The sequence below is a fragment of the Amphiura filiformis genome, chromosome 19 (genome assembly GCF_039555335.1).
Source record: "Amphiura filiformis chromosome 19, Afil_fr2py, whole genome shotgun sequence".
NCBI lineage: Eukaryota > Metazoa > Echinodermata > Ophiuroidea > Amphilepidida > Amphiuridae > Amphiura > Amphiura filiformis.
The window spans coordinates 26797214-26820019 of record NC_092646.1 but is presented as its reverse complement, the minus strand read 5'-3'; the positions used below and the strand labels follow the sequence as shown (position 1 = coordinate 26820019).

The 22806-nt window shown below is 37.7% G+C and overlaps 2 protein-coding genes across 2 annotated transcripts; both read left to right on the top strand.

Annotated features, from left to right (window-relative positions):
- The first annotated feature begins 979 nt into the window (after positions 1–979).
- On the top strand, positions 980–20005 carry LOC140141119 (uncharacterized). The gene is made up of 2 exons (XM_072162904.1): positions 980–1171; positions 15948–20005. The coding sequence occupies exon 2, from the start codon at positions 15952–15954 to the stop codon at positions 19393–19395; it is 3444 nt and encodes a 1147-aa protein (XP_072019005.1). The 5' UTR covers positions 980–1171; positions 15948–15951; the 3' UTR covers positions 19396–20005.
- On the top strand, positions 6188–7054 carry LOC140140474 (uncharacterized). Its single transcript, XM_072162233.1, has one exon. It carries the CDS (start codon positions 6188–6190, stop codon positions 7052–7054), a length of 867 nt encoding a protein of 288 aa, XP_072018334.1.
- Positions 20006–22806: the final 2801 nt, after the last annotated feature.

Here is a 22806-nt window from a genome sequence, read left to right as displayed (position 1 = left end):
TAAAGAAGTTGATCACTCCCTGCTTGGAGTTACTTTCAGTAAGAACCTTTCTTTTGACTCTCATATTGGTATTGTGGCTAATAAAATTTCTAAGCTCTCCGGTTTTATAGTTAGTACTAGAAATATGACTTCTGATGCTTTACTTAATCTTTACAAATCTCTCATTTTGCCACATATTGTTTATTGTGTTTGTGTCTGGTCTCCATTTCAAAGGAATCATATTGATAGGTGGAAAAAATCCAGAGGAAAATCACTCGTACTTTGTTCTACAAAGATTTTCCTGAAGTTGATTTTGATGATCGTCCGTCATATTCTAAAAGGCTTGTAGATCTTAAATTGATTGAGCTTGAGTATGTTTACAAGTGTCAAAGATTAGTCTTGGGATTTAAAATAATCAATGAGATTGGGCCTCCTTCATTTAGTTCACTGGTTCAAAGAAGTATTTTAGATAATTCTAGGCTATTGCACCAATCTGCCAAATCTTCATCTTTCTTTAATTCTATGTTTGTTTCCCTCCCACGTCTTTGGAATGGAATTCCCTCTGAATTGCATCATGTTAACAATCTTGTTGTATTTAAGTCTGAATGTAAATCTTTTTACTTATAAAAATGATCTTGTGGTATTTAATGTTTTGGCTTATGTATTTTCAAATGCCTGTATTTTATGTATAGGCTTATATATATTATATTTTTACATTTTTTTTGGTACTTTCAAGTTTAATCTTTTTATTCATGTGCAGGATGAGTGGCCCCTTCTGTGTTTGGGCTTTTAGCCCATTCACTCATCCTGAATTACTTGCTTTAGTCATGTGTAAGAAATGTAAAGTGTGTATAAATGTACTGTTATTTTGTTACTTTGTATTTTGCAAGTAATTCAAATAAATATTATTATTCTTTGGTGGCGTACGCCCATAATTTCAGCCTAACAGACAGCTCGTAACACAATTTAGAATTTTATTATTTTACGCTGCCACATGGCCAGGTTGAATTTTTATGTGTTGTTCTCGGAAAACTTGTGATATTTTCGTAAATTAAAATTACATATTGGTTTTATGGTTCACAGTGACAGTCCAGTGACAGTCAGTCACAGCGTAACTTGTGTGAGTGCATAACCGTATCAAATTCCAATTCAAAATTGAATGCCAAACCCGGGTGCCAAACAGGCATGACAGGTAAGCTTAAAGGTGAACCTCATTGAAAATAAAGTTAAATATCAATGGAAAGCTTATGATGCCAGGAAGCAGAAAAGAATATTTTTTATTTGCCTAACGCACCAGGATAGACATAATCTCCATGGAAAAATTGGATTTTGGCACCCCCCTAAATTACAAAACAAAATCGTTCAAATTGGGCGCTTTTCGATGATGACGTCAGCACGGGGACACACAGTTACTTCCGGGTTTGATTGTAAACACAATGTCCATGCATTACTGTGGCATGCATCGGGCCAATGCACGAACTCAGTCATTGTCAACTTACTTTACATGAAAAATATCTTCAATAAAATAAGAATAACAATTTCGCACCCGTGCACTTTTGCCCCCTTTTTAAACCGCGGGTAATGTGCTGCTCTTGATTGATGATGCACGATCGATCGCTTCAACTCCCGGCGGTACAGTGGGGTGTTGTATGTGTATAGTATTGGTTGACTGTTTAGTGTTGATTGTTTGTGTTTGCGGTACTGAGTCCAGCGTGTACAAAAGCAAATAGTATATTTACCCGGGATGTTCGGTTCGATTGAATTTAATAGGTCTGTATTATTACAATATATTAAATGTGCTTCGTATTCATTATGTTTTTGATTTTTTATTTTATTTTACTTAGATGTTGCTGCACATAATAATTTATTTCTATCAATTAGATTTGTTCAGTTCATGTTAATTTCTTTGTATTTAGTTTCTTTTTCTTTTTCTTTTTTTTTTCTTTTTTCTTTCTTTCTTTCTTTCTTTCTTTCTTTCTTTCTTTCTTTCTTTCTTTCTTTCTCTCTTTCTTTCTTTCTTTCTTTCTTTCTTTCTTTCTTTCTTTCTTTCTTTCTTTCTTTCTTTCTTTCTTTCTTTCTTTCTTTCTTTCTTTCTTTCTTTCTTCTTCTTTCTTCTTTCTTTCTTACACTTACACATTAAAGTATTTATTTTGGAACTTAGCTACAAATATTATGAATTGCAACTAAACACAGAAACGCTATATTCAATTTATTATTATAACTATTATTGTTATTATTACTGTTATTATTATTATCATCATTGTTATTATTAGGGGCTGTGCAATAATTATGAGCCCTGGGAGGGTAAAATGGGAGGGGGGCAAGAAATTTTTGACGAACCGAAAGGGGGAAAGGCAAGCAATTTTGGCCAGCCGAGAGGGGGGGCAAGTGATTTTGGCACTTCATGTGGCGCCTTTTAAATAAAACGCTCTAAAATGCTTAGGAAAACAGGTTTGAAGGTTTGAAAAATGGGATCCCAAAATTTGAAGGTGTTAAGGGGGCAAAGATTTTTGGCGGGCCAAGGGGGTGTAAAGCGATTTTTGGCAGGCCGAGGGGGGGCAAGCAATTTTTGTCGGGCCGTTAGGAAATTAACCCGGGGGATAATTATTGCACAGCCCTTATTATCATTGTTATTATTATTATTATTATCATATTATTATTATTATCATCATATTATATTTTTAAATTAACTTTGTTTATATTATTATCATTATTATTATTATTATTATTATTATTATTATTATTATTATTAAATTAACTTTGTTTATATGTTTTGTGTTACTCCCCCATTGGATTTTGTGTCATACTTTCATTGTTTTTAATTTTATCCATTGCTTGTTGACACTTGGATCCATCCTTTGGTTAAATCAGTTGGAACAAATTTCCCTGTTTTTATACATATTATAATTAATAATTAAATATAAATTTATTATTATTACTATTTATTATTATTACTATTTTTATCATTGAATTCTAATTATTTCATTATTTTGGGTAAGCCTGCTGCTAAAATATCTGGCGTGTAATATATTTTGAGAAAAAAAATTGTTCCTCTATTTTGTTTTAAAATATCCTTTCTTTCCTTCCTTGCCGGTTTTATCATGACTTAATAAGTGCATGCCCGACGGCCCAGTACTATAAACATACTACGCGGGAGTTCAAGCAATCGATCGTGCATCAATCAACAGCATGACAGCAGCACAATACCCAGCGGTAAAAGGGGGGGGGCGAAAGTGCACGGTGCGAAATAGAAAAGGGGCGAAAGTGCACGGGTCCGAAATTGAAAGGGTGCGAACCGTCCAGCTTTCAAGGAAACATCATGATCAAATCAAGAATGAAGTTCCTGAATAAAGTGTGTGGATTAAAAATGGGAAAAGTGCTGGTCGGGTGATTTGGGATAGGCCAAGCCATCCACGATATGCGGGGAATATTACAGTAAAGCACGAAGAGCGAAGATTCTCCGAAGAACCGGAATGAAAACAGATTGCAAAAAATAATATACTAGTATAACAGTTCAGATCGTCACACCAAGTTGAGATGAACTTATCACAATGAGAAAATGAAGGAATAGAATAAGGTACATGTACGGGATTTTTTAATTATTTCCTAACTTTACAACCGGTCATGTATGATCTACTAGTATAGGCGAACTCGTAGATACATACGGGGCGGGGTGAACTCAGTGACTGACTATGACTGAGTCTCAGTCGCCGAGTGTTCCGTATCCGCGACTGTACGTCCTGTACTTGCAGACAAAATGACTGATTTGATATTCACATTCTGATATTTCCAACTTATTGCTACTTCATCAGCAAAATTTATTCCTGTAAATGTTCCAAATATAAGGGAACGATTGATCAAATCTGCTGAAACACGGCGCAAACTTGTGCTACCGGAGAGACGAAGCGAGTCGCTGTTTTTGCCCACCTTGATCGGCGCGGCTGCCTGTAATTTCTTCCGCATAAAAGCAGCAATTTACGCATCGTGTTCGGTAATCCATAAAACCTGAATGTTTCACTTTTTCAGTACACTGATTGTAGTATCATTAAAAGAATCGTGACACAAGTGACAATATTTTAATTTTATTCAGATTTCAGAATTCCATCAAATAACGGCCTACTAATTATTTATTTTATAATAAAGTATCTGTTTCTTTCAATAGTGATTGTGTGGAAAGAATGTACCGGGAGAATGTATACCGCAATGCGCTAAATATGAAAACCTTTATGGGCTGGATTTGATGAAATCAGCGGGTTTTTTTAATTAATTTTTTGATTACTACAAGACGATATTTTTAAAAATCAGATATTTTAAAATGAATCAAGAATAGGGAATGTCACAAACAAGTTATTTAATTAGTTATTCATTTTGTTATTCGATCATGTTTATTCAGTCCATGACATGAGCGGTATACTGTAGCAGCAATCATTTGTGCATGGAATTGATCCCAGCTTAAATTCAAACTCAATTACCCAGTTATACCCAGCCAGCCTGACTGATTTTGTCAAAAATTTACGGAACATTTTCGTGTTGACAATAATTCTATTATTTCTAATATATAGAAGGAATCAGCAACTTGAAGATTCTTCCCATTTCAAGCTTTATTGTGAAAATCAGACTTGCCGGGCAGCTTGCAAAGTACAGGAAGCAGTCTTGTTTACATGTTTCGGAGAAGGATCACGTGACTGCGAACCCTGAGCTTACGTCACGAGCATTCTCAAGGTCAAAGACGATTGATTTGGGTGCTTTTGGGCGCCTTTGAAAAGACCAAAAATTCATTCATTTTTTTAATTTTTCAGCTTTATTGGCCATCAAAAAAAACCCGGAAAAAATTATTTTTAATATCCTGATATCATAAGCTTTCCATTGATATATAACTTTATTTTCAATGAGGTTCACCTTTAAAGGTCCGTAACCCGATCGACAGCATCATCCCCCCGATTTTTTTCATTGTTGATGAGGATTTGGTATCACATAATAGATACTATTTTTCTCATTACTATCCTGAAATTTGACGCTCCAAGTCGATGTATTTCCGGAGAAATCATGAAACAGCGGTTTTTACAGGTTACCAGTTGTTCGCATTTTACATGACACGGGAGTTTTGGGTAGTCATAGAATGAAATCGAATAGATTCGGAAGACTTCACCCCAGTACCAATTCGTCCATAAAAATACATCAAATAGGCCCCTAATGTCAAACTATAGATGGCGCTATAATGATATAAAACAAAAAACAAAAATAAAGAAATACATAAGAGGCGAAATAAATAAGGAAACATGACCTATATTGTCAAGCATGATACAAGGATTATGAAAAAATTATGAGAGCACCTCGATCCCCCCATTAAAAAATTAGTTTAAAAATAAAACAAAGAAAAATCATAAATATGTGAAAATGCTAAAAATAAAGAAATAATTAAGCGAAGTAAATACAGCATGGGCTATCTTGTCAAGAATGATAATGAGCGCAGTGATATGTAATTTTTAAGATTAATCAGTATGAATAGAGGGTATAAAAGTGTACAGAGGCGAGCCGGTTTTCAGTGCCAAGGCGAACACTTCCTGTTTCCACCGGGACATGCGCTCGGCCGTTGTTTCGGGATGCCTGACCAGAATGCAATACACGCGTACCAGTGTATTGGCTTGCTAATATGCTAATTATTCACATTTATGCTGAAATTGTTCCTGTTTTCTCACATAGATTGATAAAGGGGATAATATTTGACATAGTGTGTAAGTTTGAAGAGAATCCATATCCTAAACCGATAGGGTTACCCCCCTTTAAGGTTAAAAAGGAGGATTTCGTGATCATAGCATTCTATTTTTATGACATTTTTCAGTAGATATCCACGAAAAAAAGATTCCCAAAATTTATTAGTTGATTCCAATTTATGCATGATTGTGTGTGTACTGTACTCCATGGCCTATCCCCTATAGGGAGGATTCACTCGGTCGGACATCCGGGAACATTGTCCCTGTAAGAATACCAGAATGTGACAGTTCATACACAGTTCAGATTCGAAGGAAAGTGATGTGTCGACAATTATTAGCCTTAGCCTCTGGACATACCCAGTAGCTAAGTCCACGTGTTCTTTGAGTATACTGCCCTCACCTAAACATGCCAATACATTGACTGAAGAGGTTCATCAGGTCTGTTGATTAAACAGCTAATTAAAGTTCTTTACAAACAGAAATTCGGTGTAGCAATGGGATCGCCGGTAAGCCCGATAGCGGTTAATATGTTTATGGAGTGGCTGGAAAATCAAGCCATCCATACTGCCCCTTTAGATTGTAGGCCACGCATGTGGAAAAGATATGTCGACGACATTCTTGAAATCGTGAAGGAGGGAGCTACAGAAAGGCTTACCGAACATTTAAACCAAGTTGATCCCATGGAGAGCATAAGATTCACATATGAGGAAGAACAGGAGGGGAAAATCCCGTTCCTGGACACTATGATCGTCAGAAAGCCGGACAATACCGTGAAATTACTTGTGTATAGAAAAAAGACCCACACGGATCAATATCTGTCATACTCTTCGCACCACCCCTTGCATCAAAAATTAGGTGTTATACGCACGCTGCTCGATAGAGGTGATAAAATAATCACAGAGGAAGACGACAAGATCGCTGAAGAAAATCATATCAGAAAAGCGCTAGCAGGGTGCGGTTACCCTAACTGGACCATAGACAAAGTAAAATCACAAAGAGCGAACAAGGTCAAAAACAAGCCAAACAAGAAAGACAAATCTAACACGGACAAGAGCAAAGGTAGCATTGTAATTCCTTATGTGGCGGGAGTCTCTGAAAAGATTAGTCGGATTATGAGAAAACACAACGTCTCTACGGCCATGAAACCCCACACCACCATCAGAAATGTGCTCGTTCATCCAAAGGACAAACAAGGCAAAGAAAAAACAGCGAACTGTGTATATGAAATACCATGCAAACACTGCCCCCAATCATATATTGGTGAGAAAAAAAGACAGTTCGGTGTCCGCATGAATGAACACAAAAGGGAAGCGGAGAAAGCTAGCCAACTTAAATACACACGATCCAAGAGGAAGGAATAAACATCGAAATTAATAAATCGGCCATTAGAGATCACGTGTCAAGGGCTAACCATTTAATAGACTGGGACAGTTCATCAATCCTTGATAGGGAAGAAAACCGCAGGGCACGATGGGTCAAGGAATCAGTATGGATTCGCAAGAGAGGAGACAACACCATGAACAGAGACGAGGGGACATTCTTTCTGAGCCACATCTTTGATCCTCTGCTCAAGACCAACGTTGGAGACAGGAGTACTTCCGTAAAACAATAACATCCGCCGGGATTCCCGCTCCAAGCAGATGGATCAATAACAACATCAATCGCTTTGAGAAAGCCAGAAGGTTTCTGGCGAAACTGTCAGCAGAAAAACGTAAGTTTTTCCTTTGGTCTTGGCAAAGAACTTTAATTAGATGCCAATACATTGTATATAAGCAAGTGCACAGCTAGCTATAGTCGTCTGTTGCTATTCAGTAGCGAGCCAGGAGTGAGCTAGCACTGTCACCAAAAAGTGAGGTGGTAGTCGGAGTTGACAGTTAACCATGTAGGTGTTAACAAGTCTTAAAATGGCATGATTTCTATAGGCAGAAGAAGTAACACTGAGAACTTGTCTTATTAAACACAAGGCTCGGGCCAAGATGATTTGCACATCGATCTTGAATGCCCACAGAAATAAAGTAGTGGTACATCGACAGTCTTAACTAAAGAATGTTGTCTCATCGCCTTTCGATTGTGTGTTTCTCCAGATCAAGAAGAACCGGACCCAAAAGGGATGTAGGCCCTGTTCGCGTATTCTTAATAAACATAATAAACGTATTTCTACTTCCCCACGACAGGTGGATTCCACGCCCCTTTGCTTTGCACAAAGCGCGCGCATAGCAACCAGCTTGAGAAAGGGGAACTGCACATGCCCACACATATTACATGATGACGATGAAGAAGATGGCGGACGTGTCTCTTTAATTGAAATAATTCTCCTGCTTGGTAAATTCTACGCTTTACCGAGAAAATGGAGACACCAATCTTCTCTGGAATAGGCGATAAACTGCAACGAGTGCTTCAAGTACTGGATATAACCAATCTTGAACCCCCAGTGTGAACATTGAAGGAGAATATTAAAAGGCAAGATCTACCTCGACATTTGCTGATCAAAATTTCCCGCCACACAACCTACGTGTACCAATGTGACCAATGAACTGGAACCAACCAGCTCAACGCCACAGCATTGTGATAGCACGGTAGATTATGTTGAACAAAGCTTGGACAATAACCCCAGCAGCGCTGAACCAAATACCATCCCAGTGCAATCAATCGTTCCGTCATCAAAGAAAAAGATAAGAAATGAGAAATCGTCATCAACCCAGAAACAGATCGGGCAGAGACTTGCTGCATGGATTGCATCCAAAAAGAGCTCTGAAGTCGTCTCTAACGCGGGTGTTAACCAGGGTCTTAGCTAGCCACCGGTCTGGCCATCATTTTAGATGGCCAGTTTGCTCCTGGGACGGGCAAAATTAATGCCTTTCACAGATGCTATCATAAATGGTATGTTTTGAAAAGCTATTTGCCCTTTTTAGTAGACCCAATTTGTAGAACAAGGCCATATCAGCACATATTTGAACTGTTTGAACGCCCAATGGGCTATAGATGTCTGGTAAATATCTTAAAGGTCAAATTAGGACAGGCAAATTCATTCAAATGACGGGCAACCCTAAATTTCTAGCTAAGACCCTGGTGTTAATCCATCATGCAGTCCCAGTCATTCCAGTAATTCGACTGTGCCTGGAAACCAGGCTAATACACTCGGTAATATTGTGAACCCGGTCCCTGCTCCTGGAAATTCTGAAATTCAACCTCATTGTTCTTGACCTTCCCATTCTGAACATGACCCTCAGCCAAAACAATCTAAGCTGAGGTGTGTTATTTGCACAGACTCGGACTGCTCAGACATTGATGAGGAAGTGGATGGACAGATGATGAACCAGTGTTTCAATTTGGATTACCAGATTCCAGCTTCAGAAGTTCTTGGAGGTCTAAAGAAGTGCACCCGATATTTTATTGCAAGATTTTGTAGTATGACATGTCAGGCGCGCTAGGCGAAATACTGGAAGTTCCACAAAGAAAACTGTGCTGCTTTGGCATCGGCTCGAAAAGCAGCCAATTCGACAAAATAAACTGCTGAACTTCTGTACCTTTTTATGTTTCACACTAGTGCTGATGGACTGGGTGGGGTACAAAATGGCCAAAATTGGACATAGCCATCACCTCTGGTATAAAATTAAGACTACTAGTACCGGGGGCACTTCAATTTGAAATGGATATAGGTGTAGGGCTGGCACTTTCGCACCCAGGGGCATTCGGTGAGAGCAAAATGTAAAAAATATGGGGTCATTGGGTGAGAGCATGATTTTTGGCATTCGGTGAGAGTAAAATGTAAAAAATATGGGGTCATTGGGTGAGAACATGATCTTTTTTTAAATGGAATCTTTGGGTGAGAACCGAAACAGCGCCACAGAAACAAATTTCTAGTTCTAAATGGCTTCAAATTTCTTTGTTTTTTTCAAAATAAGTAGCAAAATCAGTGATAAATGAAAGTTGCAGTTCAAATTGAACTTGTAAGGGTCTATGGGCGACAGATCAAATGAAAAAATAAGGGGTCTTCGGGGTGACAGAGTATGTGTTCACAAAAAAATATGGGGTCTTTGGGTGACAGTGATGGTGAAAAAGGGGGTCTTAACAGCCCTACATACACGTCACCTCCAAAGTTGGAGGGCCCCCCCCCCCCGGTACTAGTACCCCTGGACAAGTATTAGTGACAAACTAGACATAATAGGCATCGGTTATATTTTCTCAGCTGTCAAGTACTATTTATTTGTCTATTTTATTTTATACAAACACATTAAAAAAAAGTGGTGCATTGAATTGAATATTACTATTATCACCTACTACAGGTGTAACATATCACATTGGACATTAAACTGAACAATAGTCAGTTTTGGTCAATGGACATTTTTTGGTATAAAAAAAATTGTGACACCCAGGGCACAGTGTCATCGCCATGGTAGGTTGAATCCACCGCCACGCATGGCCATTTTGTTCCGACCTGTTTAATAGTTTTGAGACACATAATGGGCCGAAGGACATCTGACCAAGGCTACTGACAATTGCCCGGTGACTGACCTCGCTGTGTGTGAGTCGAGCATGGTACGCCATAGGTCATATGCTTTTAGACTACCCACGATTGGCCTATACACTGCGCTATATAATTCGGCACATATAAAATCAGAATTATTGTCAGTTTTTGAGTTCAAGACGCAAGCTTCTTTCTCAAGACGCAAGCTAACAACTATCATATCTCTTCAACACATATATTCAAGTGCAAGGAACCACATCTGGTTTCTTTAGGCGAAATCATTTACGGGAGATAGGCCTATTCATCATTTTCTACCCCGGTATCCAAAGATTTTCGTCTGAATATCAAAATCGTGCATAGCACATTCACGTGTATCGATCCCGGGTATTGATTTTAATATCTCTGGTGTACCAAGTAATTATTAGCCAGGCGATGTCGGTGTGCAGGGGGGCCACTCAAGTATGATAATGTACACATGCATGACCAAAATGTTTTTGAAACATCCCCGAAACAAGTTTTACCCTACCAGCAAATTGAGCCCCTTAATATTAGGTACCGGTAATTTAATATAGAATTTACCACCTAATGAGTTTTTGGCTAGTAAAAATGCATGAAATGTACCTTTTTGGACTCATAATTTACCAAAAATTTGAAAAGGTATCGTAAACAAGTTGTTCAGTTTCAGAGAACTACCCTTATTCTTGAAAATCAGTGTTTTTAGACCCTAAATCAAGCCTTGAAATAAGCAGACTGGAACCAGGAGCAATTTGTTTCGAACATTGCTCCTGGTTCACTGGGATTTTACAAGAACCAGGAGCAATTTCTGAAGAAACAGGAGCAATTTTCAAATATTAAATTCTTTTCTGCATATACAATACAGCATACCAGCACGACTGCATCAAGTGCAAAACTGTAACCAGGAGCAATTTATTTTAGAAAATTGCTCCTGGTTCATGAGAATTTTACAAGGACCAGGAGCAATTGGTGGCTTTACGAGAGCAAATTTGCTCCCCGCGCCTGCTTATTTCAAGGCTTGCCCTAAATGTGTCACACGCGTAAAACACCCCTTTTTACTTGTTCTTTTGGTCACGCATGCGTACAGACCTTTTATGGACATAAACAATATTGACTTTGCTATGAGGCCCTCTTTTCTTCACTATTGGGCAGAGTCACTTCTACCAGAAAAAAAGTATTCACTTCTACCAGAGAAAGAGTATCCATATTTAGACAGTTCTGGCTTTAATGCTTGTATAAATTATGCTCTGTGCTTGCTTGAAATGGCACTTAAAAATTGTTTATCTCTCATGGTCATCACATGCATTCTTAGCACAGTGGGTGATAAACCCTTTAGTCAATGAATCCCATGGCCTTGACATCTAGGTTTCATTAAGTGCATGCATGCAGTTGAATAGAATAGCGCAGTAACATGACTAACTCAAGTTCTTGTATGCAAATAGAGCAAATTCCCATGCCAACCTGACAACAATAGCAGTATGGGCCCAACATTGGGTGTAATGAATAAAGCAACCCACATAGCACCCAAGTGGCCTCTGTTTGTCAAGTGCAAATTCCATATGAGTGCCAAAAACTTGTCAAATTAGTCTCAAATGTGGTATAGCACAGTTAAGACTATTGGGCTGTGCAATAATTATGAACCCTGGTGGGATGGTAAAATTGGGGGGGGCAATTTTTGGTAAGCCGAGAGGGGGGGGGAAGAGATTTTTGGCACACATTCATGGTGCGCCTTTAAAATAAGACGCTCTAAAAAGGCATACATTATGGAAACGATTAAATATTAAGAGTTTCTTACTGACAGGTGGCAAGACTGACATGGAAGCATTAACACCAAAGAGAAACCATACCAATGTAAATATAGCGCAGTAACATGACTAACTCAAGTTCTTGTATGCAAATAGAGCAAATTCCCATGCCAACCTGACAACAATAGCAGTATGAGCCCAACATTGGGTGTAATGAATAAAGCAACCCACATAGCAACCAAGTGGCCTCTGTTTGTCAAGTGCAAATTCCATATGAGTGCCAAAAACTTGTCAAATTAGTCTCAAATGTGGTATAGCACAGTTAAGACTATTGGGCTGTGCAATAATTATGAACCCTGGTGGGATGGTAAAATTGGGGGGGCAATTTTTGGTAAGCCGAGAGGGGGGGAAAGAGATTTTTGGCACACATTCATGGTGCGCCTTTAAAATAAGATGCTCTAAAAAGGCATACATTATGGAAACGATTAAATATGCAAATTTTCCTGCTCGCAACGCTCACAACATGTTTCTTTAAGAATCTGTAAGTTTGCAAATTGGAATCCCCATAATTTGTCTTGGGGAGGCAAAGATTTTTTGGCAGACCGAAAGTGGGGGGGGGGGCAAGCGATTTTGGCAAGTATGTTTATGCAACCCAGTATTAATAAACCATACATTTATGATTGGAATCAGTGGCGACGGAAGCATTACAATTTAGGAGGGTCGGGGATGAGTATATTTTGTTCTGGTTTTACTGGCAGTGGCGTAGATTTCTTTTTGACATGGGGGGATGGGGTTGGAAAAAGTATAATGAATCCAGTACCATTTGACGACAGAATAAGTGAATGGTACAAAATGAAGCGCGCTAAAATTTTTGCCATTTGGAAGCTAAACAAATGAAATTTTATTCAAAAGTGGATTAAATTTGTACTTTGGGGGCTAAAATGGCTAAATATTATGAGTTTAATTTGGTCAGTAACATACATACAGGCGTCCACATTGGGGAATGATTGTATGGGCCATCCCCCGGGATGTACACCTATATTTACTGGGACTTTTTGTTGCGAGGAAGCGCGCAAAAACAAGACTATTTTAGCCAAAAAACAGACGAAAAAAGAAATTGCAATTTGCAGTTTGCCGGTTTTGTTTTTTAGAGAGACTATACATGTATTTGAGCTTCCAAAAAAAGGCTTTATTGGGGCAAAACGCGTGCAAAAATTGTGTATTTTGCCCATGATGGGATGAAAATGCCTTTATTGTGACAATGTGCGCACACAGCGTGCAAACATTTTGTATTTTACACTATCTTCAATATTTTGGCCCATGATCGGGTTGAATTTATATGGAAAAGGGGCTCCTTGCTCCTTATACCCGCATGCGAAGCATGGACGGGTATATTCTTATTCTGTGGTTTCTTCTCCTCCTTCTTCTCCATCAAACACATCATTCTGTCAAGGCTAGCGCTAAAACTACAAAGGCCCTTAGGCCCATATTTGGTACACGTATGTGCCCTACCCGTAGAAGTGCCTTTTGCCCATCTTGGCCCCAGAGGTCAAAGGTCACGGGCCCCAGGGGCCCAAATGTGAAAATACAAAGCATGTCGTTTCTCATCAAATGAAGCAGCCTCAGGGCCCCGAGTTGGTACACTGATAGCCCTAAGGGTACTCTATATTTACAAATATACAAGAGCCCCATATGTTATACATTATGGGCCCCAAGGGCCCAAATGTTAAAATATGGTGCAACAGATTGACAAGCCTAACTCTAAAAGTACAAGGTCACTAGGGCTCATATGTGGCATATGTATGGGCCCTAAGTTGTAGAAGTGCCTTTTGCCCATTTTGGCCCCAGATGTACAAGGCTAGGGGCCCCAGGGGCCCAAATGTTAAAACAAAGGGCCGGCCGTTTCTCAGCAAATAAAGTAGCTACAGGGTTCGGATTTGGTACACAGATAGGTCTTTAGTATTATATTGTCATATGTATATATAACCCCCATATGTCACATTATATGGGCCCCAGGGCCCCAAACGCTAAAACATAGGGCCGGCCGTTACTCAGTAAATAAAGCAGCTACAATGCCCAGCTTGAGTCTACTGATAGCACTTGAGAATCATACTTCAACATATGTACATGAGCCCCATAAGTCATATATATTGGGCCCCAGGGCCCCAAATGTTAAAACAAAGGGCCGGCCGTTTCTCATCATATAAAGCAGCTTTATGGCTCAGAGTTTGTACACAGATTGCACCTGAGAATTACATTGTTATATGTACATATGAGCCCCATATATCACATAATATTGACCCCAGAGCCCCAAACGCTAAAACATAGGGCCGGCCGTTACTCAGTAAATAAAGTAGCTACAGTGGCCAGCTTGAGTCTACTGATAGCACTAGAGAATTATACTTCAACATAATTATGTACATGGGCCTGATAAGTCAAATATTATGGGCCCCAGGGCCCCAAATGTTAAAACAAAGGGCGGGCCGTTTCTCATCAAAGAAAGCAGCTTCCGGGCTCAGAATTTTTTACACAGATAGCACCTGAGAATTATATTGTTACTAACACCCACACACCCATCCACCCCACACACGTGGGACTAAACAGACAGATCGTATTATATCATAATTGAAAATACCAGCGTGAAGCGTTAAGGCTGTTCCAGTTAAATTACATACCCATTGGCTGTTCCATTTAATTTACATACTCCCTCTGAAATATCCCAAAAAAGGGATGTTCCGTTTAATTTACATACTCCCTCTGAAATGGCTGTTCCATTTAATTTACATACTCCCTCTGGAGTAGTTTCCCCTTAATCATATTGCATAGCCTCACTGTGAGTAAGAGAGACTGACAACAGCAACCTATGGAGAGCAAGAGAGACGACTCCCCTCGGAGGGGACTTTTTATAATTTTTTTATTTTAAGTGCTACGACAGTGCAACCTACATTCAATTAAAGCTTGTGACTTGGACTTTCACTTTTTACACATTTTCTGCCCAATTGGGCGACTTTTTTACAATTTCTTTATTTTAAGTCCTCAGCAAATAAGGACTGTAAGTTTGGATACACCGATAACATGCGGGTATAGCCGTATTTGTGTACAAATATATAGCCTTCTAGTTGTCTTTGCCCTCCAGATTTTCTCTTTCATTTTTTGTCAGAGGGGCACTTTTCTCTTTCATTTTTTGTCAGGGGCCATTCTGCCCCTGTCTACACTACTGCCAAAATGGACGGGTGTGCTTTGCTATTAAATTGATGGGCCAGTTCGCGTGATCGCGAAGAGCAAAATTTTGCAATTTGACCCTATTTGGGCCCAAAACATGGTGCTTTTTGATGTGCTAAAAAAAGTTGCACATGGCAATTATTGCTTTATTTTTTCTTCTATTAGGATTTTTAGGGATGTCCCCATGGAAAAAATTAGGGGAAGGGGATGTGTACCCCGGTTCTCCAAGCTTCCTCCGCCTATAATTGTAATGCGACATGATTTAGTTGTATATATCAGTGATAATAAATTAATAATCTGTACTACATGAAACATTATTGTAAAAATTGTCAACACTAAAGAAGAGCAAAGATTGCAGCTTTTAGTGATAAAGAGCTGACACAAACCTAAAAATTAAGTTATATACGACAATTTTCAACACTGGATCAAATGTACTTTTGTTCTGGTTTAATATGGGAACATTTGCACGCACAGCGCACAAAATATTTTTACACCCCCCTTTACGTGCCAAAAACTTTTTAACCCCCCTGTTCATACCCCAAAACTTTTAACCCCCCTATTCGAACTCCTAAAATTTTATGATCCCCCTACATATTTTCCAGCCCCCCACCAAAGTATTTCTGAACACTCCCTAAGTTGGTAATATGAGCTTTCACCTGATACCAAAATCTGCATTTTGATGGGGTCAGGTGGGGAGATGAGGTTGTCAATAAGGTTACCAACCTTTATGTAGCTTCATCTAGCTTAATCCATGCAATTCTAAAACAATTTTTACGGATTAATATATTTTCTTTCTCATTTCAGAGCAATGAAGACTAGATGCCAATTGCAGCATTTACAGGGCAGGACATATACAGTTCAACTTGAGTCAAATTATGCAAATAGTTTTCATCCATACAAATGTATCTACTGCAGACGATTTTACAGTGATTTCGCATATTATGTGAAACATGTTGCAAGACATACATGTAAAGCGCAGTTGCACAGGTACTGGTACACCTGCAAGCAGAATATACCTGAAAGGATTCATACCAAATTGAAACCGTTCAGATGTAAATATTGCAGCAAGAGGTTCTCTTGTCCAAAAGCACAGAATATACATGAAAGGATTCACACAAAAGAGATACCTTACCAATGTCAATATTGTGAAAAGACTTTCTCACAGTCAGGTAGCAAGACTGTACATGGAAGGATTCACACCAAAGAGAAACCATACAAATGTAAGTATTGTGCAAAGACATTCTCACAGGCAGGTCGCAAGACTATACATGACAGGATTCACACCAAAGAGAAACCATACCAATGTAAATATTGTGAAAAGATGTTCTCACAGCCTAGCGACAAGACTAAACATGAAAGGATTCACACCAAAGAGAAACCTTACCAATGTAAATATTGTGAAAAGATGTTCTCACAGCCTAGCCACAAGACTAGACATGAAAGGATTCACACCAACGAGAAACCTTACCAATGTAAATATTGTGAAAAGACTTTCTCACAGGCAAGTAACAAGACTATCCATGAAAGGATTCATACCAAAGAGAAACCATACCAATGTAAATATTGTATTAAAAGTTTCCGACAGGCAGGTAACAAGACTACACACGAAAGGATTCACACCAAAGAGATACCTTACCAATGTCAATATTGTGAAAAGATGTTCTCAAAGCCTAGCGAAAAGACTATACATGAAAGGATTCACACCAAAGAGAAACCTTACCAATGTAAATATTGTGAAAAGACTTTCTCACAGGCAGGTAACAAGACTCTACATGAAAGGATTCACACCAAAGAGAAACCATACCAATGTAAATATTGTGGAAAGATGTTCTCACGGGCAGGTCACAAGACTAGACATGAAAGGATTCACACCAAAGAGAAACCATACAAATGTAAGTATTGTGCTAAGACATTCTCACAGGCAGGTCGCAAGACTATACATGAAAGGATTCACACCAAAGAGAAACCATACCAATGTAAATATTGTGAAAAGATGTTCTCAAAGCCTAGCGAAAAGACTAAACATGAAAGGATTCACACCAAAGAGAAACCTTACCAATGTAAATATTGTGAAAAGACTTTCTCACAGGCAGGTAACAAGACTATACATGAAAGGATTCACACCAAAGAGAAACCATACCAATGTAAATATTGTGGAAAGATGTTCTCACGGCGTAGCGACAAGACTAGACATGAAAAGATTCACACCAAAGAGAAACCATATCAATGTAAATATTGTGAAAAGGCGTTCTCACAGGCATATTACAAGACTGTACATGAAAGGAATCACACCAAAAAGAAGCCATGCCAATGTAAATATTGTGAAAAGACTTTCTCCAATACACTATACAAGACTAGACATGAAAGCACTCACACCAAAGAGAAACCATACCAATGTAAATATTGTGAAAAGATGTTCTCACAGCCTAGCGACAAGACTAGACATGAAAGGATTCACACCAACGAGAAACCTTACCAATGTAAATATTGTGAAAAGACTTTCTCACAGGCAAGTAACAAGACTATCCATGAAAGGATTCATACCAAAGAGAAACCATACCAATGTAAATATTGTATTAAAAGTTTCCGACAGGCAGGTAACAAGACTACACACGAAAGGATTCACACCAAAGAGATACCTTACCAATGTCAATATTGTGAAAAGATGTTCTCAAAGCCTAGCGAAAAGACTATACATGAAAGGATTCACACCAAAGAGAACCCATACCAATGTAAATATTGTGGAAAGATGTTCTCACGGGCAGGTCACAAGACTAGACATGAAAGGATTCACACCAAAGAGAAACCATACAAATGTAAGTATTGTGCAAAGACATTCTCACAGGCAGGTCGCAAGACTATACATGAAAGGATTCACACCAAAGAGAAACCATACCAATGTAAATATTGTGAAAAGATGTTCTCAAAGCCTAGCGAAAAGACTAAACATGAAAGGATTCACACCAAAGAGAAACCTTACCAATGTAAATATTGTGAAAAGACTTTCTCACAGGCAGGTAACAAGACTATACATGAAAGGATTCACACCAAAGAGAAACCATATCAATGTAAATATTGTGAAAAGGCGTTCTCACAGGCATATTACAAGACTGTACATGAAAGGAATCACACCAAAAAGAAGCCATGCCAATGTAAATATTGTGAAAAGACTTTCTCCAATACACTATACAAGACTAGACATGAAAGCACTCACACCAAAGAGAAACCATATGAATGTAAATATAGTAGCAAAAGTTTCCGACAAGCAAGTCACAAGATTTCACATGAGAAGATTCACACAAAAGAAAAACCATACCAATGTAAATATTTTGAAAAAAGTGTCTCACAGGCAAGTAACAAGACCGCACATGAAAGGGTTCATACCAAGGAGAAACCATATCAATCTAAATATTGTATTAAGAGTTTCTTACTGACAGGTGACAAGACTAAACATGGAAGGATTCACACCAAAGAGAAAACATATCAATGTAACTATTGTATTAAAAGTTTCCGACAGGCAAGTCACAAGATTTCACATGAAAGAATTCACATAAAAGAAAAACCATACCAATGTACATATTGTAAAAAGACTTTCACAAAGGCAAGTAACAAGACCGCACATGAAAGGATTCACACCAAAGAGAAACCATATCAATGTAAATATTGTATTAAAAGTTTCCGACAGGCAAGTCACAAGATTTCACATGAAAGAATTCACATGAAAGAAAAACCATACCAATGTAAATATTGTAAAAAGACTTTCACACAGGCAAGTAACAAGACCGCACATGAAAGGATTCACACCAAAGAGAAACCATATCAATGTAAATATTGTATTAAGAGTTTCTCACTGACAGGTGGCAAGACTAAACATGGAAGGATTCACACCAAAGAGAAACCTTACCAATGTAAATATTGTGAAAAGACTGTCTCATGGGCAGGAGAGAAGACTCTACATGAAAGGATTATCACTAAAGAGAAACCATACCAGTGTAAATATTGTGAAAAGACATTCTCACAGACAGGTAACAAAACTATACATGAAAGGATTCACACCAAAGAGAAACCATATCAATGTAAATATTGTAATAAAAATTTCCGGCAAGCAAGTCACAAGATTTCACATGAAAGAACTCACATAAAAGAAAAACCATACCAATGTAAATATTGTAAAAAGACTTTCACACAGGCAAGTAACAAGACCGCACATGAAAGGATTCACACCAAAAAAAGAGAAACCATATCAATGTAAATATTGTATTAAGAGTTTCACACTGACAGGTGACAAGACTAAACATGGAAAAGACATTCTCAAGGGCAGGCGACAAAACTAAACATGAAAGGATTCACACCAAAGAAAAACCATGCCAATGTATATGGTCAATTCCAGCGAAAGAGGGACAAAATTCTCTCTATGTTAACTTTCCACTTTAAAATGTCATTAATAAAGGAAATCACGTTATTGATGGAACATTATCATGTCACGTCCAATGTGCTCTTTTTGAGCATATAGGCCTTTACCAGCAAGTCATACCAGGGGACAAGTTATGATGGCTTAAATGAATTGGCGTTACCACTTAATTCAAAGATAAAGCACCATATATGTCATTGAATGTCCTTCAATCAAAATGAAATTATTACCGTTAGAAGTTTGCATGATCTCTCATCATATGTAAATAAAAAGGATTGAGTTCCACCAAAGTTTGTGGACTCTTGAGGTCAATTTGGCTAATAATTGTGACCGTTCATGGCGAATGAGCCGTAAATTCCTCCCCCGGTCATTTTTGTTTTATTTCTGGTTTAAAAATAAACATCATAAACTTAAAAATGGTATATCATTTGACTTCAAACGATATCCAGAAGCGGGGTTATGGTTTGTTAAACTTTGCTCCTTCAACAAAATTATAGCTTTTACGTTTTTACATGTGTCTCTTTTCCACATTGCTGGCAATAAATATCGAACAGTCATAATTGGCGGTCATTTCAAATAATCCCCAAGTCAACAAGGTTTAAAAAAGTTCTATCATTGTTAATTGTTGGTTATGCATACCTGTACAAAATACAATGCCTGGTTACCAACCACTTGAACAGGATTTAGCAAAAGCAAACAAAGACCAGAGCTATTAAAAGTTCTATAGCCATCTAAGGTAGAAGCTTATTATCCACTTCAACAATAGGATTATTGATTAGTTTTTGACTATCAAAATGAGACAGATGTCGGCCAGCTTAAGTTACCGATGAATACGACCTTCGTACACATTTTACACCGTAACTCAGAATACAATTTAGGGAATTTATGGCTCATTTGTGCTGCCGGGTCACAATTGTGTTACCCGCGTATCAAAAATAAAATGATCGTTCTGAAAAATATTAAGTGAATATGCCATTAATCACTATATCATGAAACAAAGTTTCGTACTATAATTCTGAGGTCCAAGTGATTATTTTATACAAATACATTTTACCCATAAAATTCCACAAAAGCATATTTGACGTTACCCACGTATGAAATGTTATCCACGAGTCCAGCAAATATAATTACCATAACTTAATCTAACATTTAATGACCTTGGACACTGAATTTAGTTTGACAAACGCTTAATATTGTAAATCGTATAAATACGTTCACCGCTTTAAAAAAAATCTACGACGGTTTAAACTTTTGATATCCCGAATAGATGCTAACCTTGAAAAACAAGGAGAATATTTATTTTAAATCTAAATCAGCATACATTCAAGCCATGGGTATGCTATGTTTACATACTTATAGTTTATGCACCTAAGAAACGTAAACCCCAAACGGTACTATAGTACTTACAGCTTTACCCACGAATTCGGCTTTACCCACGAATCCAAGGATTTACTCGCAAATTAGTTTCTTATGTTTCTTATTCATCTTAACATTTTGAAAACATGCGAAATAGGTTCCAAAACAGTCCTGTTTAATAGCATCCTCTTGAAGGTATACTGAAGCTGTATCGTAAAGGTGTATTCAGACTTTTTATTGTATCGTACAATTATTGTATGCAACATATCTCGTTGTTTAATCTATTGCCATTCTATTTCCAGTAATGTTTAAGTTCTAACGAATGTTTGATGACGTAAAATCGGTAATATATTTCTACTAGATATTACATGTAACATATTATCGATTTTTCGTCATCAAACATTCGTTAGAACTTAAACATTACTGGAAATAGAATGGCAATAGATTAAATAACGTAGATATGTTGCATACAATATTGTACGTACAATACTCGGAGTCTGTGGAGCGCTTTAGGTTTTGATTGATTATCCTAAATTACCATTTTTGTGGGTGCATGCAATGGGTTTATAGAGAAACAGGAATCATTGAAACACAATGGAGGAATAACAACATGATGATTTCCAACCTTCTGTAAAATTTTCTATTTTGCCGCTTACCAATACATACCTTCAAATATGTGTTACCCACAAACATTTTGGTTACCCACGAATCCCTACTTAAATTATAGTTAACATGCAATGTCTTCATAGTGTTTTAGTTCATAGGAATCATCAAATACGATTTAATAAAATATTGCTGCATGAAGATATGGAATGATTTTACTTAAAATAATAATATAAAACTGTTTGGTATGTCTATTTGAATTTGGCAACTTTTATTATTCTCAAAATTTTTATACCCAAAATGCCATAATGATCAATTCTAAATATTCAATGTAGTTTGTATTTTGATTAAAATACATTTTAGTGCCATTGTAGCCTGAATTATTGAAATATGGAAAAGTCATAATTTTTATTTTTATTTCTATTTGAATTTGGCAACTTTTATTATTCTCAAAATTTTTATACCCAAAATGCCATAATGATCAATTCTAAATATTCAATGTAGTTTGTATTTTGATTAAAATACATTTTAGTGCCATTGTAGCCTGAATTATTGAAATATGGAAAAGTCATAATTTTTATTTTTATTAAAAAATTTATACATGTAGGAATTTGCTAATTTTCAGACGCTGTTACCCCACAAATCCATCAGAGATCCTCATCCTGCGACGAGATACAAAATCTAACTTTATATTTCTATAAAGCATTTATTTTAATCTTTTAAAATTTGTAATAACCAAAATATTTTTTGTAGATATATGTAATAAAATTATATTTTACGTTCAAAGTCTTCACCGATTTCTTGTGTATATGGGCCACATGTAAAATATTGAAAGATATCAAAGAAAGTGAAATTTTATGGCGTAGAACAGGTGAAAAAATCTTAAATTCGTGGGTAACATGCATATATGCGCATTTAACACTTTATTTTGTCTAGCAAGAAAAGGTTTTTTTCAATCCGATATGGCACTTCCACCTGATGATTCACTAGATATGATCTTCTCATTTGATAATGCACATATCAAATGCAGCCCCGGCCCCTGGGGACCCGGGGATGGTCCGGGACTTGACCCCATGTGACCCGGGATTTGACTCAAAATGTGTCCCGGGGAGCCGGTGTTGGCCGGGACTGGTATAAGACTTGCGTCGGCCAAAACCCGGAAATTGGGCTGGGACTTTACCCGGGAGGGCCGGGATTATGTCGTAACTTACCCGGGGTTTTCCAACCAGTAAAATGGGCTGTGAACATGGCCGAGGTTTGCTATTAAGGATGCCCGCATTTATGGGCTGGGGA

Coding starts and splice junctions, on each gene's coding strand:
- LOC140140474 (XM_072162233.1), top strand. CDS start 6,188: ATGGGATCGCCGGTAAGCCCGATAGCGGTTAATATGTTTATGGAGTGG.
- LOC140141119 (XM_072162904.1), top strand. CDS start 15,952: ATGAAGACTAGATGCCAATTGCAGCATTTACAGGGCAGGACATATACA.